This window comes from Ursus americanus, chromosome 24 (genome assembly GCF_024610735.1).
Source record: "Ursus americanus isolate L20-20 chromosome 24, mUrsAme1.1.p, whole genome shotgun sequence".
Classification (NCBI taxonomy): Eukaryota; Metazoa; Chordata; class Mammalia; order Carnivora; family Ursidae; genus Ursus; species Ursus americanus.
Genome location: NC_142150.1, coordinates 37965579 through 37982567, shown reverse-complemented (window position 1 = coordinate 37982567; position 16989 = coordinate 37965579). Strand labels below are relative to the sequence as shown.

At 55.0% G+C, this 16989-nt stretch overlaps 1 protein-coding gene and 1 long non-coding RNA gene across 3 annotated transcripts in view; both read right to left on the bottom strand.

Moving 5' to 3' along the window:
* FADS2 (fatty acid desaturase 2) overlaps window positions 1-16345 on the bottom strand; it is a 32037-nt gene extending 15692 nt beyond the window's left edge. Inside the window, exons 1-5 of one of the 2 annotated variants that reach the window (XM_045786831.2) lie at window positions 15947-16345; window positions 7838-7948; window positions 5942-6139; window positions 5728-5829; window positions 1105-1230 (exon numbers count right to left, since the gene is read on the bottom strand). In XM_045786831.2, coding sequence (XP_045642787.1) covers window positions 1105-1230; window positions 5728-5829; window positions 5942-6139; window positions 7838-7948; window positions 15947-16153 — 744 coding nt within the window. In that variant the 5' untranslated portion in view covers window positions 16154-16345. Of the gene's footprint in view, window positions 1-1104; window positions 1231-5727; window positions 5830-5941; window positions 6140-7837; window positions 7949-9826; window positions 10063-15946 lie in introns of those variants that run through there. The other variant, XM_045786832.2, reaches the window with a different exon arrangement.
* Window positions 1237-5721, bottom strand: LOC148107881 (uncharacterized). Its single transcript, XR_015721441.1, has 3 exons — window positions 3696-5721; window positions 3220-3338; window positions 1237-2910 (listed from the first exon to the last, which is right to left on the bottom strand). It is a non-coding gene; the product is annotated as an uncharacterized LOC148107881 (long non-coding RNA).
* Window positions 16346-16989: the final 644 nt, after the last annotated feature.

The following is a 16989-nucleotide window of genomic DNA, read 5'->3' as shown; positions in this document are numbered from 1 at the left end:
AAGAGGGGATAATCAGAGAGAGACACAAACCATGAGAGACTATGGACCCCCGGGAAACTGAGGGTTTCAGAGGGGAGGGGGTATCCGGTGATGGGTACTGAGGAGGGCACATGTTGTGATGAGCACTGGGTGTTATACGCAACTAATGAATCATTGACCACTTCATCAGAAACTAATGATGTACTGTACAGTGGCCAACTGAACATAATGAAAAAAAAAAAGGATTTTCAATTAAAAGGGCTATTCTAATTCTTAGTAAAAAAAATAAAATAAATTGTTAAATAATATAAATAAATAAATAAATAAATAAATAAATAAATAAATAAATAAAAACAAATGTGTGCACATGAGTTTGCAGATAAAAGAAATCTGGAAGGACTTGTGTACTCTGTTGTCATCAGCGGCACGATATTTAGGGCAAAGGGGGATGATGGAGGTAACAGGAGATTCACTTTGTAATTTTGTGTATTTCTGTCATACTTAAATGCCTGCCACAGGTAAATCCTGTATTTATAATAGAAATTGAACCAACATAAACATAAGGCAGTGTGCTAGACTCTAGTCCAGACTAGAGAAGGAAATGACCTCACTGTCAGATCCGGGGCCTCATCCTTGGCTCGCCACTAAACTGTAGGGTCCTGAACACATCCCCTCGCTCTGTGGAGCCTCCCTTTGTCACGTCTGGTGATGCAGGTTGGACCAGACCATGCTGACGTCCCTCTCAGCATTGAGGACTGTGGCTCTCCCAATAAGGCTTCCTTGAGCTGGTCTCTGGGGACCACGCTCGAGCCCTGGACTTGTGTCTGCCTGCTGAACCGGGACCAGAGCTCCCGGCCCCCAGGAAGAAACGAGCCAGGAAGTGTTCTTCCCCAGCCCACGGGAGGGAGAGAGGCATCTATTGTTGATGCGGGGCTGGTGGTTCATTATTTACACACGAGGCCATTCTATCGACGTTCCAGCTTGAATAATTCAGGGCGTCCGGGAAGGGTTTCCAGATAAACAGCAGATGCAGTGCGTCTGGCTGACTCTCCAACCTACAGGACTCCTTCCCTGGTCCCTGCTCAGGCCAGACACTTCCCACGCCAACACAGACCCTCAGCGTACCTCAACAGGCTGCGATTCGCCCAGGACGAGCACATGCAGCATGTTCACATCGGGGTCCTTGTTGAAGATGTTGGGCTTGGCGTGATGCTGGAAGTGGCGATGGTTCCACCAGTTGGCGGAGGCACCCTGTGGAGGGGAACGGGGTGAGCAGTGCAGTTCTCTGGGGGACAGGTTCCCAGTACCGCCAATACTCAGGACTGACTGTGCCATCATACACACACAGGGCCTTGGGCCCCTGAGCCTCCGAATGCGGCCCTGTCAGTACTGAGTCCAGAGTGCTGGCCAGCTCTGAGGCCAGCACTTGGGAATGGAGCCAAGCCATGCCATCCCTCCGGGCCCGTTTCCCCAGCCACCACAGCAATGGCGGTCGAGGCCAGCTGGTGCCAGAGCGCATGGCGAGCGCCTTGGCCAGTGTGGGGTGGCCTCTGCCCTCTGCAAGTACCAGGTGAGAGCCTCCACACCCCTCAGCCTCTGCACGTCCCTTGAGAGCCGTGTGATACAAGGAGAAACACTTCCTGTTGCAGGAACGGTAAGAAGGGGTCTCTACCACGTGGCCCAGGATTCTACTCCGAGGTGTGTACCCAAGAGAAATGAAAACATGGCCACACAAAATCGTACGCCAATGTTCCCGTTATTCAAAATGACCAACAGGTGGAAACTGTTCGGCCATGCCATAGGAAGGTATGAATCAGCAGCTACAACGTGGACGGACCCTGGAAACACCTGCTGAGTGAACAAAGCCAGACACAAAGGACCGCATCCATGATTCCATGTATAGGAAATGTCCGGACTAGAGACTCTAGAGATAGAAAGATTAGCAGTTGCCTAGGGTTAGGGTTGGGGACACGTGGGAGCGATGAGGAGGTTGGGAGGTGGCAGCTAAGAGGTGTGAGGTTTCTTTTGGGGGTGATGAAGATGTTCTCAGATCGACTGTGACGATGGTTGCATAAATCTGTGAATATTCTATAAGCAGTTGCCAAGAGACCATCCAACAGCCAGATAGGTTGCTGCCCTGAGCGGTGAGGACTCTGTGAGGTCCCAGCCAGAAGGCCACAGGGAGGCTTATGGAAGAGCTCCCAGGTTCTAACATGAAAATACAAAACCGCGATTCTAGGAGACGGGAAGCATTCCCTGAGTATTTATTTCAAGGTCACAAAGTTCTGTTTCACCAACTCAAGCTCTTGACCCAGTTTGGAGGCACGCCTGCCCCCAGAGTTGCCCTGTGACCCGTAGAAGGAAATGGGACCCTATCGATCCTTCACTCTACTGGCGAACTACGGCTGGATCAATCAATGCTTGGGCCAAACATCTGACTAACTGCTAAAACAAACATTTTACTTGGAAGATAATTTGGCACAAACGCGGTCTCTGGACACGGAGAGGCACAGACGGGCACAGGTGTGGCCTTTGCCTGTAAGCCTGTGGTTCTCAAAACCCATCAGAGGAAAAAAAAAATGTCAGTGAGCGAGGGCTCAGAAGATGGAGGAATCAGATGACACATTCACCTTTCCAGCCAGAAGGAACCCCACTCCTGGGAAAGGTCACATGGAAAGTCCCCAGCACAAAGAAGTCGAGGAGCAAGCCACATCAGGAGTAGGCAGATGTTTAGAAAACACTGACCCAGGGATGTTTGTGGAATGAATGAAGGAAGGAAAGAGAGATGAGCTGTGAACGCCCCGGTGATGAGTCAGCGAGGGGAGGCCGTCTCGCTCTCTCGGGACAGAGCTAGTCCTCTGCTGGGATTCTCTTCCATTCTTCACTAGGCGGAGCCCTGCTTCGTCTCCCCATCCAGAAGCCCTGCATGTCCTGGGATGAGAGGCAGCCCTGGGAATGAAGCAGTGATCCCGAGGCAAGCCCTGGCCCGGAGAGGGAGAGAAGGGCACCCCAGCACAGGGAGATGGGGCCGGGGAAGACCAGCAAACCTGGGCGGGGTGGGGGGGCAGGCGGAGTGAGAGAGAGGGAAGAGGCCAGGTGAGGGCCTCGGGGGCCGGGGAAGGGGTGGTGTGGGCTGCTCCAGAAGCCAAAGGCCCCGTGGTTGGGCCAGAGACCCAGACCACAGCCGAAAGTCCTGGGCTGAGCCCTATCAGCACCTGCGGGAAAGTGAAAAATGCGTACCCCTGGCTTGACTGGTCACAACGGCATCAACAATAGTTTCCGAATTGACTTTTCGGTTTGTCTCATTTTCAAATGAGAGAAGTGCCAAGTTGGATGACTTTTCTCCACCAAGTGACAATCTTAATTTAAAAATTAAAAAAAAAAAAATTTTTTTTAGGGGGGAGGGGCAGAAGAAGAGAGAGAGAGAATCTCAAACAGACTCCCTGCCCAGCGTGGAGCCCAATGTGGGACTTGATCTCCCGACCCTGAGATCATGACCTGAGCCGAAACCAACAGTCAGATGCCCCAGGAGCCCCTTGAATAATTTTTAACTTAAACCAAAGTAAAATAATAATAAATTCTGTTTTGGTACAAATAATATACTTTCCCTTAATGTTGGAACATTTAATACATTCAACTTCCCAACTCTTAAATATTTCTCAACTACTTTAATGTTCTGAGGAAAAAAGACTAACCATTAAAAAAAGAATACCTACACACATGTATATAGGGTCACAGATTTTTCCTTTTGCCTCGGCTTCCAGTATGGCCCAGCACAGTCCTGATCTTTATCCAAAATGTTGCTCTTTTGTTCACTGTAGATTTTCTTTGGCATTAATTTTGTTTAAAAAATATATTAAAATGTTTTTCATCCTGATTCCTGAGTCTTTTGCTGTCCCCTTAACTTCTGTGCCCTAGGCTTCACCCTAGTCCTGGCCCTGGTGGCCCAAGAGGGTATAGTAAAAAGGCTGGCGGTCTCCTGGTTTCCGTCTTCAGACTTGGGGTGTGGACGGTGCCGGCCTTGCAGTGTACATTTTACCCTACTTGCAGTGCCGAACGGCTAAAGGGTTTTCAACAGAGGTGTGATGGCTCAGAACTCTTTGTACAAAATCGTCCTCTGGAAGAAATGTCTGTCGGAAGAGACTGGAAGATGGGATGGGGAGAGCCCACTCTGGAATCCCACAGTGGCTCAGGCTGCCAGTAGGAAGCAGGTCCCAGCCCCTCAAGGCTCCCGGTACCCCGTTCTCTGCTCCCCACCAGCTTGAGCTAAGATGCTCGAGGTGGCAGGGCACCTGGGGACCTTCCTGCAGCCAGCCTCCTTTGTTCCCAGCAGAGGGAACCAGGAGCCATGTGACTATGGGGTGCCGGAGCGGTTTCAGCCAGGCTGCGAGGCTCCTGGCTCTGGGGCACCCCCAGGGTGAGCTGCATGGCTGTGCCCCTGACCTTCGCACGGCAAGAAGGACACAGCAAAGCGGAGGAATGGCCAGCTATGAGTGCAACCCCCATCCCTGACCTCTAACCTCCAAGCCCAAGTACCCGTCTTCCCCGCATCCCAGAGTTCTGACGTCATAAACCCACGTTCTCCGTGGAGGCCAGTCCTCTGTCCTGGCCTCGTCCTCCGTCTGACACAAGAGCTGCACTCCAAGGTCCTGCAAAAGCTAAGGGCCATCAGGCAGGAAAGGCCCTCCCGGCTCCCACCCAGAATCTGGAAACAGGACACAACCCATCTTTGTTAAGCGGGCAGGGATAACGTGGGTCGCGAGTAAAATGTTACTTTCCAATACTGAGGAGGGTTTTATCCAGCAGACAAGAGTATAAAATGAAACAAAGCAGTCTACTATGCACACCCTCTCCCTTCACCCCCGAATTTCTGGAAAGAAACCAGGTTCTCAGGCCGCTTCAGGCTCAGGGCCAGGCAAGCTGCGAGGGAACTGCTTATTAGTTCAGTGCTAGTCCGCCCCCAACCAGATCCGCTGCCGGCAAGCCACCGGCTCTCCATGGTCTGCGTCGCGGGGGGTACGCTTAACCCAGGCAGGTAGCTCTTCCGGAGCCAGGGGGAGGGGGGAGGGGATTCTTTAGGACACAGCCCTTCTTAGGATCAGCTGGGTGCTGCTGGGAAAGGGCCGAGTGGGGGATGATCTGTTGCAGAACGAGCCGGCAAGGACTTAGTTCCAAAACCAAGGAGATAAGCCAATTGGAAGAGCACAAGGTCGCTGGCAAGTGCAGCCTGTCTTTTTACGAACTTGCCTCACGGTAACGCTTTGTGGGGCGACCTCCTGGGCGGCAGAGGGGGTGAGAAAGGAACTATTTCCCCATGAGCCTTAAACCACTCTGGTCCTGCGGCTGAGCTGATCATCGTGCCATCTGACTTCCGTGACAGTATCTCCCTTTCAGACTAAGAGGGCTTTATTAGATAAGTCTTTAGACAACGGGTAAATGATATAATCAGTATCATCCACTGAGTCGACATACAAAAGCAGCACATCCCTGTCCTCGTAACTAGCACGCTGCCTTTGCGGGTCTAATTCAATACGGAGACAGGGCTGGAAAGGTCAGAGGAGGGGAGGATTTGCCAAGTCCCAGAGCCCAGGGCAGCCCGGCAGGAAAGCCTGGCTTCCAAGCGGACCTGCCGTGTTACCGTGCGGTCATAGGCACTGACCCCAGAGGAGACTTGACCCGGGGCAAAGTCAGCCAGGGCCGTGCCAACCACTAACTGATGGGCAGATGACCAGCGCTGCTGGTATTTACCTTTAAGTGGCCGATGATGAACTTGTGGACGACATGGTTCCACGAGGACTTCTTGTAGACAGAGAGGTGGCCATAGTCGTGTTGCAACCATCCAGCTTGGGCCTGGGGACAGAGATGCTTTCACAGCGCCAGCTTTCACGCGTCCCCAGCCTCTGTGAGCTGGGGGGAGTGAGGGTGGGGGCTTCAGGCGTCCGGGGAGGGCGCCACGCCTCACCTGAGAGGTAGCGAGGACAAAGGCCGTGATGACGGTCGGAATCCAGCCATTGCCAAAGTAAAAGATGGTGAACCAGGCAATGCTTTCCATGACGAGGATGTGGGCCAGGAGGAGGAGGAAGAACAGGTGGTTGCTCTTGAATAGGTTCATGTCCTCGGCGGCCTTCCTCAGGGCCCGGAAGTCCTCGATGATCTGGGACTGTTGAGCAAGCGCACAGGGAAGGCGTCAGCCGCCTGGCTGCACTGGGGGAAACCAATGTGTTCTTGCTGGGAGAAGCAAGGGGCCGACCCACAAGCCTGTGGCCGGAGTGAGCCCGGCCACCGTGCACCACTCCCGCGACAGCTGCGTGGGCCTCCACAGACCCGATGACTGCGCGTTTGGTCCCAGCCAGGTAGGTGGCAGAGAAAGGATTCGACTCAAAAGCTGGTGTTTTGCACACCACATTCCCAGTGGCATGATTCCCAAGGCACCAGGCGGAAACCACCCAGGCATCCCTCACTGGGTGCACGGCTGAACAGAACGTGGTCTATCCACGCAACGGAATACTCTCCAGCCTCGAAGAGGAAGGAGAGTCTGACCCTCGCTACTGCAGGGATGGACCTTGCAGACCTCAGGCTCCGTGAAATCAAGCCAGACACGACAGACCAAACACCGTATGATTCCACATAACTGAGCTCCCTAGGGTAGGCAAATCACAGACAGAGAGTGGAGAAGCGTTTACCGGGGCTGCGGGGAGGGAGACTGTTCAATGGGGAGTTCATGTTTAATGGGCACAGTTATAATCTGGGGTGATGAAAACGTTCTAGAAGTGGATGGTGGTAAAAGTTGCCTAACAATGTGAATAGGCTCCAAAGTCACCGAACTGTGCATCCAAAACTGGCTAAATGGTAAAATTTATGCTATGGACACATATATATCACCACCCCCACACACAAGCTCGCACTTTCCCACGACCCACCCCCGCCCCCACCCCCAGAGTGCTCTGGGCACTCTGTCGAGTCTTGAGGGGTTGGGCTGGCGGAGACAAGACTGCAGGGCAACATCCTTGGCCCTAGAGAGTTCAGAGAGGTGGGACAACTGGGGGGGCCCTGGGGGTGTGGGGCCGGGGAGGCCAAGGTGGAGTCAGGGCTGGCTCTGGAACCATGAACATGGCATGGAGAAAGAAGGCAGCTAGGAGGCAGGGGTCGGGCAGGCAGGGGGAAGAGAGAGCTCTGACAGCGTAGATGGGGTGCCATGTGGGTGGAGGAAGCCAGGTTTGGGGGCCTGGGTGGTAAGTGGCAAAGGATCTGAAGAGTGGCTAACACCATTTAAGAAGGGAAAGCGGGGAAACCAAGTAGGGGCCAGAGAAGCAAGGGGTCAGGAAGGAGGGAGCCCACAGGACACGAAGAGAGGAGAGAAGCTGCCTGCCTGCAGGGGGGCTAGGGAGGGCAGAGGATGGAACCACGGGGGAAGAAACCAGGATGGAACCCCAGGTCAGCTCCAGGGAGGGGTGAAGACCATCTCCCCACTATCAGCCCTGGGGAGAAAGAGGAGGGGCAGAGACGGGAAGAGCCGGGGGAGCGGGAATGGGCTGGACTTCCCAGGGAAGGAGAGAGAAAATGGTGGGAGGACTGGACCAGAAGTGAAGACCCTGGGCCCAGCCTAACTCTATTGAGACCCGGGAGGTGAAGAGGCTGGGAACGAATCACTCGAAGGTAGGCGGCCAGCCCAGGCTGGGAGCAAGGGCAAAGGGCACGCCACGGAGTCTCGGAGTCCTGCTGACCCCAGGCATTGGACGGTGGCTCCCCTGGATAGGCAGAAAGCTCCCTTGGCCCACACCTGGCACTCTCTGTCTTTGGGCGGGCACACCCTCTGCCCGCAAACCCTCCCCTCCTTCCTTGGTCTGGGCACACTCACGTTCTTGCCATGGTCCTGGCTGGGCTCCTCCGGGGCCAGCTCTCCGATCAGCAGAGGCTTCATGAACTTGCGCACGAAATCAAGGTCACGGTGGAAGGCACGGAAGGCATCCTGGGGAGCAGGGCAGCAGGTGTTGGGTGGGAGACCTCAACCCACAGAGGACGGGGCTCACAAGCAGCTGCTCTCCGTGTCCCCACTTGGACACTGATCGACGCCTCCCAGGACCTGGCCCCAAATGCTCTCTCCAGCCTCATCTCAGCAGATCCCTCAGTGCCCGGCCGAACTGGCTCTACCCCTGGGTCTCCGCCCTGAGCTCACCAACGGTGTGTGCACGCATTCAGGATGCCTCCGGGTGAGTGAGAAAAATGCACCCCTGCAGGAAGATGCACAGGCTGGGCAGGGCCCAGGAGGGACGGCGTTTCCACTGGCACCCAGCAAACTACACCACCCGCCACCCCACGCACAGGGCTTACAGAGAAAAGCACAGGGCTGGGGCCCGCTCCAGCACGGAAAATGTGCTTGGGAGATCATGTCAAGCCAATAACAAATAAAGAACTAGTTAAAAACCATGTCTGAAAAAACCTTTTTCATAATTTGAAGAAGTATGACAATAATTACGAAAACGATGAAAAAAAACCTCTGGAGAAACCCTAAAACGGTTATGTGTTAAGGTGGTGGCATTATGCCTTGCTTTATTTCTTCTCAAACTTTCTCTAACACTGCTATCTTATTGCTTTTAAAATTTAAAAAATAGGGGCGCCTGGGTGGCTCAGTCGGTTAAGTGTCTGCCTTCAGCTCAGGTCATGATCCCGGGGTCCTGGGATAGAGTACCATGTCGGGGGCGGGGGGGGGGGGGCCCTGCTCAGCGGGGAGTCTGCTTCTCCCTCTGCTTCTCCCTCCTGCTCATGCTCGCTCTCGCTCTCTCTCTCGAATAAATAAAATATTTTTTAAAAATTTTAAAAATATTATATAATAATATTATTATTGTAATCCCAATTAAAAAGTGATAATGTGCACGATTTGGGCAAATTTAGAGACTGTACAGAAGAATAAAGAGGAAAATAAATACCACCCAGAGAGGGACCACTGTTGTGAATATTTTACCTTGTTTCCCTCTGGGTTCTTTTCTATATGCGCTATGTATATTATTACATAAATCGTCTCATAACAAACATGGCATCTCCATTAGGGATGAGCCTGGCATCATGGGCTATGATGTCCCAGTGGCAAACATTCACTGTGCAGTGAGCAAACTTGGACACATTGCAAGATAGAGGACAAAGTTAAATGACACCACGAGAAACCATGGAAAACATCAACGCAGTGCGGGGGAGAAGTGTGTGTGTGTGTGTTTTGGGAGGGGGTGTCTAGCTTTTCAAAAACTGAAAAAGAAACACAAAAAGATTATAAAAATGGCAATGCTTGATTTGAAAGGCTCCTATTTGGAAGGGGGTTAAAAAATAAAGACCCAGCCGTTTCGCAGGACATTTTTGGGGTTGAATGAGAAAATGTGAATATGGACTGGCTGTCTGGTCACATGAGGGACTTAGGATTCATTCTCTTAATCGCAACAAAGTTATGGTGACGATGTTAGAGAATGTTCCCGTTCTTTGGAGCAGGTGGTGACGAATATAAGGACGAGGTGGCATAACTGAGACAACTTGTTTTCACGGGACTCGGCAACAGAAAATCACACACACACACACACAGTCCCATACCCACAAAGAAGCGAATGAATGCAAACATGGCACAATGTTGAGATTACGGGTCTTGGTTGAGGAAATACAGGCGTTCACTTACTCTTTCAACAGTTCTGCATGTTTGGAAATTTTCACATTTTTTTAAAGGAGGGAAGAACCGGGCCCACAGCTCATAATAAGCATGTTTAAACTCCCCACTAAAGTTATCTCCCAACAGTGATCGCCAGGCCCCTCCCAATTCCCTACTGCATCCCTTGTACAGTTTAAAAAAAGGTCCGTGCCCCCCTACCTGAACAGAAAGGGAGAGGAGCAGAAGATCAGATCAAGTGTATTTTCAGAGAAGAGACGTGAGGCTCTTCTGGGGCCCCGGGCAGGCAGTGGGGAGGCCTGGTGGCCCGCGCTGACCAGCTTTGCCGCTCTGGGCCAGCCGCCCTCACCCCGCCTCAGCGCTCTCTGCGAAGTGAGGCCCCTCCCGGCACCGAGTCCAAAGGCCCCAGGGAAAAGCCCCCCAGCAGCTTCCAAAGCAGGGCCTGGGAGTCAGTGGTGCTGTGGTGAGCAAGACTGCCCTTTCATTGGTCCTTCTCACATCAGGCCACCGCTTTTGAGAAATGACAGGAAGTTTTTGGGAAGGCAGTTTCCTGCGGGCCAACTGCTGTGTTTGGTAACTAAACCACCACTCTCTACTCCTCACTGGGAGGTAAACTTCAAGTCTGCAAGAGACTCATTTCTCAACCAGCACCCATTGCCCGCCCCCCACCCCCACCCCCTGGGTCCAGGTCATGCCCTCAAGCCCCCACCTGGGCTGGGGAACTTGTGGGAGCAGATAGACAGACAGACTCCTGTCCTGACCCAGGCCATTCTTTGGCCATATCCAGAGGGCTCTCAGGTGGCCTCTCACCTCCCCACGTGACCGGGAGGAAGCCAGGAGCCTTGTTTACGTTCCCTCCCAGAAGGCTGAGTGCCCCGCTGTATAGATGAGACACCGGAGCGCGGGAGCGGACATCCTCTGCTCCAAGAGGCAGAGCCGGGATCAAATCCAGGTTCACCTGACTCAGGGACCACTGTACCACATGCCTCACGCCTCACGCCTCACGCCAGTTTAGGAAGCCACACGCTGTTAGATTATCTGGTCGTCCGTGGTAGGTCTGACGGCTTTCTGAGCAGGCCAGGTGAAGACCACCTACGAGCCCACCAAGCTCGTGCTCACGCCAGGGCCTTTGCACAGCACTTCCTTCTGCCCAGGAGCCCTGCTCCCATAGTGCCTGGGGCTGGCTTTTCCCAACCACCCTCCAGCCCCACGCACTCTCTTGGACATTGGCCTGTTATGCCTTCTTCATAACAGTTACCAAATTCACAAGCTGTGTCACTCACTTCCATGTATGCCATTCTTCCCCCTCTAGACCATGATGAACTCCACAAGGGAGGGGCCCCAGCCGTCTCGTTCACTGCAACCCCAGGGCCTACGCCGCCGCCTAAGAGGGGCTCACAAGTGAATGTGAGGACCCAGGACCTCACAGCTCTGCCCTCTCTAACCCCAGGAAACTTTCCCACTCTGCAATCATGTTCAGACCAGAACTCTTTACTTTCTCCAGATCTCACTCTGATAGTCGCAGTTACCACATGCTGGGACATGTAGGCTAGCCACCAGCTTATGTAAGCCGCTAATCTTTACCGAACTCTGAGGCAGGTTCTGTTTTAGAGACAAGAAAAGAGACTGAGGGAGGTGAAGCTGCTAGCCACAGCCACATTGTAGGTGTGCCTACTTCTAGAGGTTTCCAGGGCTAATACACATGCCTCAATCAAAACAAGCTTCCTCCTCGCTGAGAGTTGAGCACTTTTTGTGTCTTCCCCTTCAAAGTGTCACGGAGGGACCTTACACTCTTCCAGAAGGTTCCCAGTAACCGCTGGGTTATAGATGTGTCTGGCTGGTGCTAGGGAGGTCATGAGGCAAGGCAAGACGATGCCAATGCAAACGTTGACTTTGGAACAAGAACTGGAACCAGAATCTATCCTCGCTTTTCAGGAAGGCCTGGGACAAGAGTGAAGAGAATGGAGCAGCGAGAGCTTGAGAGCAAACAACTGTCTTCAGGAGGGCCGGTGTGTGTGCTGTGGGAGGAAGGGCCAAAAATTCCAAAATGGAAGACACCGTATGTGACACTTCCCACTTCCGCCACCACTCAGCACCGCCAGCCAGCCAACTTCTACACGAAGACACCTTCCCTGGCCCAACCCCACCCAGGGGAGAGCTGGCGGCTCCCACCACGCCGGGGGTCGGAGGCCATGGTTTCTTTCTGGCTGTGCCCACCTTCTCTGCAAAGCAAGCCTGGTCTCCAGTCCAGCCTTCTACATCTGGGCACTGAGCCTGGGACCTGGGACGGACGGGAGGGGCACACTCAGGGCAGCGGATGTTGCAGGTAGTGGCCCTGGGAACCAGGACCCTGCAGGCAGAACACGGGGTTAAAGAGGGAGAAGCAGAGGAAGTCCCCTGAGCTCTCATCTGGAGACAGAGGCCCTGGACCCTGCCCCAGCCCAGGGACAGCAGCAATGGCAGCCATGGGCAGAGCTCTGCAAGCAGAGCGCCCTTGGTGCAAGCATCCCGGCCGATGTTTGGCACACGCGAGACCCCAGGGCTGCGAAGGCCACGGACGCACAGAAAGCAGGTGCCCACGGAGGGAGCCCGCAGGACCTGAAGGGATTCTCACAAATAATAAGTCATGGGAGGATGCTGGGCAGGGTGTTTGCCTGAGGCTGCAGCCGGCAGGGATGGGACCACCCTGCCCAGGTCCGGCTCCAAAGGTACGGCTGCCCTCTGGGCACAAACAGAGGCGAGATCTCGTGTGTCGTCCTCACCTTTTCCTTTGGTGAAAATGGGGTCACTCGACTTTTCTTCACACTCTGTGTCCGATTTACTGACCTCCCTGCTCTGTGTGCTGGGAGCATGCACACACGTGCACACACGTGCGCAGGCGGCTAAGGGACACCCCGTAATGATCCCACAGCTGTAGCGCGTCCTGACGTTGAAAGAGCGAACTCATGCACAGCCCATTGGAGCCTGGCAGTAACCTCCCATTTCAGACCCGTGAAAGCCAAGTTCACAGGAAATGTCTTGCCTAGGAATTCATAAAGGTAGGGATGCAAACCTAGGTCCTCTGCCACCGAATCCCGTGACCCCCCTGCCCTGTATAAAGCAGGTGGAGGTCGGAGATTCATTCCATTTTCAGTAGGTTGCCTTTTCATAAGAACAACACAGGAGCAAGTTCACAGATGGAAAGAGCCCTGACCTCTTCTCGCCTTCCCTGGGTTCTAAGAGGCAACTGATGCAGATAGGGCAGGAAAAGCCGGAGGCAAGGCAGGAGTCGGGGAGCTGGTGCCTAGAAGGAGAGGGTCCAGCGTCAAGTGCCAGCCTAAGAGGAAGGAGGGAAGCAAACCCACCAGATGCGGTCACTGTCTGAGGTGTTCATCTTAACGCCCAGGGCCCCTCTCAGAGCCGCAGAGACACTGAATAAATGTGTGATCGGGGCGCCTGGGTGGCACAGCGGTTGAGCGTCTGCCTTCGGCTCAGGGCGTGATCCCGGTGTTGTGGGATCGAGCCCCACATCAGGCTCCTCTGCTATGAGCCTGCTTCTTCCTCTCCCACTCCCCCTGCTTGTGTTCCCTCTCTCGCTGGCTGTCTCTATCCTGTCGAATAAATAAATAAAATCTTTAAAAAAAAATGTGTGATGAATCGTAGCTGAAGGTTAAAAGCCCCAATTGGGGAAAGTTCTGCAGTGGTGGGCCCCTGCCTTGAAGAGCAGACATCCTTGGGACATGCAGGGTTCTTTCTGCCCTCAGCAAGGCGGAGAGCGGAGGAGCACCAGAGGGTAGGAGGGGTGGAACAGGCGAGGAGGAAGGGAGGGAGGAGGGAAGGCGGTCTGGAGGACTCTATCATGGTAGATCTGAGCTTAGGGCTGAGCGCCGCCACTGGAGCAAGGTTTTCAAACTTGAGCAAGGTTTTTAAACCTAAGAGCAACGAGAGATACCTACAGGCCTGATCTGAGGGCCAGCATGAATGTGCTCTGTGAGTTGCAAAAATTAAGCACCTATATTCTTACAAGCAAGGCCAAGTTGTTACTTCTGCAGAAGCACCAAATGACAACGGCCCTCGGCTAGGTCGCCCTTTTGGGGAAGAGGTAGTCTTGACTTCTGAGGCCTTTTCTTCAGAAACAGGAAAATCCCTTATCGAGGCCCTGAATTGTCCCAAGAATGGCTTCCTTGACTTTTGGCCTCTTAAGAGGATGTTACTGCCCTGTGACCAACTGAAAACAGTGTGCTGAGTGCTCCAGGGGATCGAACTCTTATCTGCTGATCGTTCCCTCCCCAACTTGCATGGCCCAACAACTCTGTCTGTCCCCAAGCTCTAAAGAAAAGTCCAGGCTCTGAGGGGCAAAGCCACCTACAGCCTAAGACCAAGGGTCTCTTGATTCCTAGCCTATTCCTGCTTCCCCGAGTCCTCTTCCCCTATGCCCCATGCTGCCCATGACCTTTTCCCACCCTGGTCCCAGACAGCAAAGAGAGGAGAATCCAGTTGCCCACCCCACCCCATGTTACACCACTATATCCCCAGTTAGCACATGCCAGGCCCTAAAAGCCTCATCTTAGAAGATGGTAAGCTTTGGGGGAGGGGGGGTAAGGGTTGTGTAATGTGTCGCTATAATACATAAAGCTGCAATAGTTTCAAAAAGTTTCAACTTTTTTCCACCCAATTCCTTGTTGCTTACTTTACATAATCCTCACCTTTTCGCACTTGCCTCACCAGCACAAGAAGAAATGTTTCTAGTGCTTACCCACAGCTTACGAAACCCTTTGCTGCACAGTATATATTTTTCTACATAAGAGAATATATTTACTAGTGGGAAGACCTCGACCAGGAGGCAAGTCTTTTCTCTGAGAATTGCCCTTACCCAGCTTCCACAAACAGCTGTGGGAAGGGCCACGTGATGTAACACAGATGGTCTGAAAACCTTATACCTGCCAAGTTACAATTAGCGGTACAGCCCCAGGGCTGAAACCATGTTCACAAGCAGGTAGAACCGGATGGACCCCAAAGCTGTAGGCACCATGTCCTGCTGACCACCTTCTCGACCTTGCATAGGCTCACCAAAGCCGCAAGCCATCCACAGCCCCGATTCTAACGGCCTGGTCTGCCTGCCGGGGTAGGCTCCTCAACCAAGGAGACTTGGAAGAGGTAGGAAGAGCAAAAGTTCCACGGATTGACAGGGGCCCACACAGCTAGGACAGCTAAAGCCCCCAACTGGTCAGCTAGGTGTCCAAGCGCCACGATCTAGGTATTTCTCCCATGGCCTCTCCCCTATTCACCCTTCCCAAGTGCCTTCCAACTTGCTGCCACCCAGAGGCCCCTTTCTTCCCTCCTTGACTCTCTTGGGTTCCCTCTCTCCCATCTGAGCCCCCTGGGCTCCAGCAGCACCTTAAAGAAACGCAAGGACTGCAAGGACTGCAGACTCGGCGATCAAAAGGGGCCAAAGGGGCAGAGCCACACTGCCGCTGTGGGTAAGACGGCTGCCCGGGCTCTGCACCCAATACCTTGGGCTCCCAATACCTTCAGGAGTGCAGAGGAGGGAAGGGCATTCCTGGCAGGATTTAGGAACAGAGGACCATTGAGTAGTTGAGAAATCCGAGAGTAACCCTGGCCCAGCTGGACCTGTTGCCAAGCCAGCCCAGCGCTGCTAAATCCGCACCGTAGCTCCAGGCCCCTCTGGACCTGGGCTTTGCAGACTCTCCTTCCATTTCCCCACCCCGGTGCCCAAGAACCGACCCTTGAGGGGTGGGTCCTGGTAGTCCTTGAGAGCGTGAGAACAGGAGCTCCCGGCCCATCTCTCCCTGGCAGCCATTGCGGACCTTCTCAATGCAGGAGCAAGCCCAGCCAGGCACAGGCCTTTTCTTTCTCCGCCCTTACTCTGACTAGAGAGTGAGGGACACGCGCTGAGTCCCACACCTGGCTCTTCTCCCGCTCCGTTTCACGGTGCCCAGGAGCGGCCATCTTCCACGCCGAGGGGGCAAACCCCTAGGGCCCGAGCGACCCCTTTGGGGAGTACCTGGCTCCCCGGCGGAAGGCTGGGAGGCGTGTGTCCTAGCGCGCGGTAGCCCGGGTTCCCCACCGCTTGGATCTATCTCCCCCACGCTGCTCTCTCCCCGGCTCCAAAATCCGACCCCCAGAGCCAGATGGCCCCGCTGTCCTAAAGGAGGAGGATTTGGGGCGGGGAACGAGCGCAGTAGGCACACTTTCTTTGCCTCCTGGACGCCCCACGCTCCATTCAGCATTGGAGGTCGGGTTTGGAGACCTGGCTCCTGACTCCCGCCTGCAGCAGAGAAGGGTAGCAGGAGAGTCCCCTCACCACACACACACCCTTACCGTAGCATCTTCCCCCGCGTAGTGCCCGATGACCCGTTGGCCCCCTGGGTGCCGGCTGGCCCATTTGGTGATGTTGTAGACCTTGCGGTCGATGACGAGCCACTTGTCCGTGCGTTGGTTGTGCTTCTCAATCTCCTCCCAGTAGAAGATGGGCATGGGCGCCTCTCGCTCTGTGGCCCCCTCGCCCTGGTTCCCCCCTTTCCCCATGCTGCCTGCCGACTGGGTATGCCCCGTGCACTGTGGCCTCCACACCCGCAGCTCGAGTGTGCGGCCCGGGCCCTCCTCGCTTTCGGCTTTTGTCTGCTCCTACTCCCCCTCCCGCTGAGCCCCCTCCCCCAGCCTCCTCGCCCGCGCTCAGTTGGCTCCCCAGCCTTCGCTCCGACTATCCCCGGCTTCCCAGTGCCCCCAAGCGGTTCTTTTCCTCCGCCCCGCCCTCCGCGCGTCAGCTCTCTGTGGACTTTTGCCTCCAGGAAAAACTCCGGGGTCGCTCAGGACCTGGCCACCTCCTCCGCCCGCCCCTCCGGCTCCGCCCGCCCCTCTGGCTCCCCCCGTCCGCGGCTCCGCATCCTCCCGCGCTCCCCGCTGCCCGGGTTTCCACAGTGATCAGCAGAGCGCCTGCACCAATCCGGGCGCGTCGCCCCGCCTGCCATTGGCCCAGGAGGATCTTTCGAAGGCCAGCGGGCTGGAGCGGCGGTCCCCGGCTCCCCCTCCCGCGCGCCCGTGCTGAGTTGAGCCCAGCCGCGAGGCCGCTACGTGTCCGACCTCCTCCCTCCCCCCGCTCCAGCCCCGGGGCGCCGGAGGAGAACCCAGAGCAGCAGGGCGGGCGAGCAGGGGCGGGTGCTGGGTACCGCGCGCTCCGGGGCGCCCAAGCCTCGCGCTCCCGGGCTCTGCACCTGACGCGGGCACACTAGCGTCCCCGGCCCCGGCCCGGCTCCGCTGGGTGACGCCCTTCCCCGGCCCGCCGGAATCCGGGCTCCGGTATCGCCGCATTGTCCGCACTCTGCACAGTGGCGCCTTGCGGCAGCCTCCTGGAAGAGACGAGC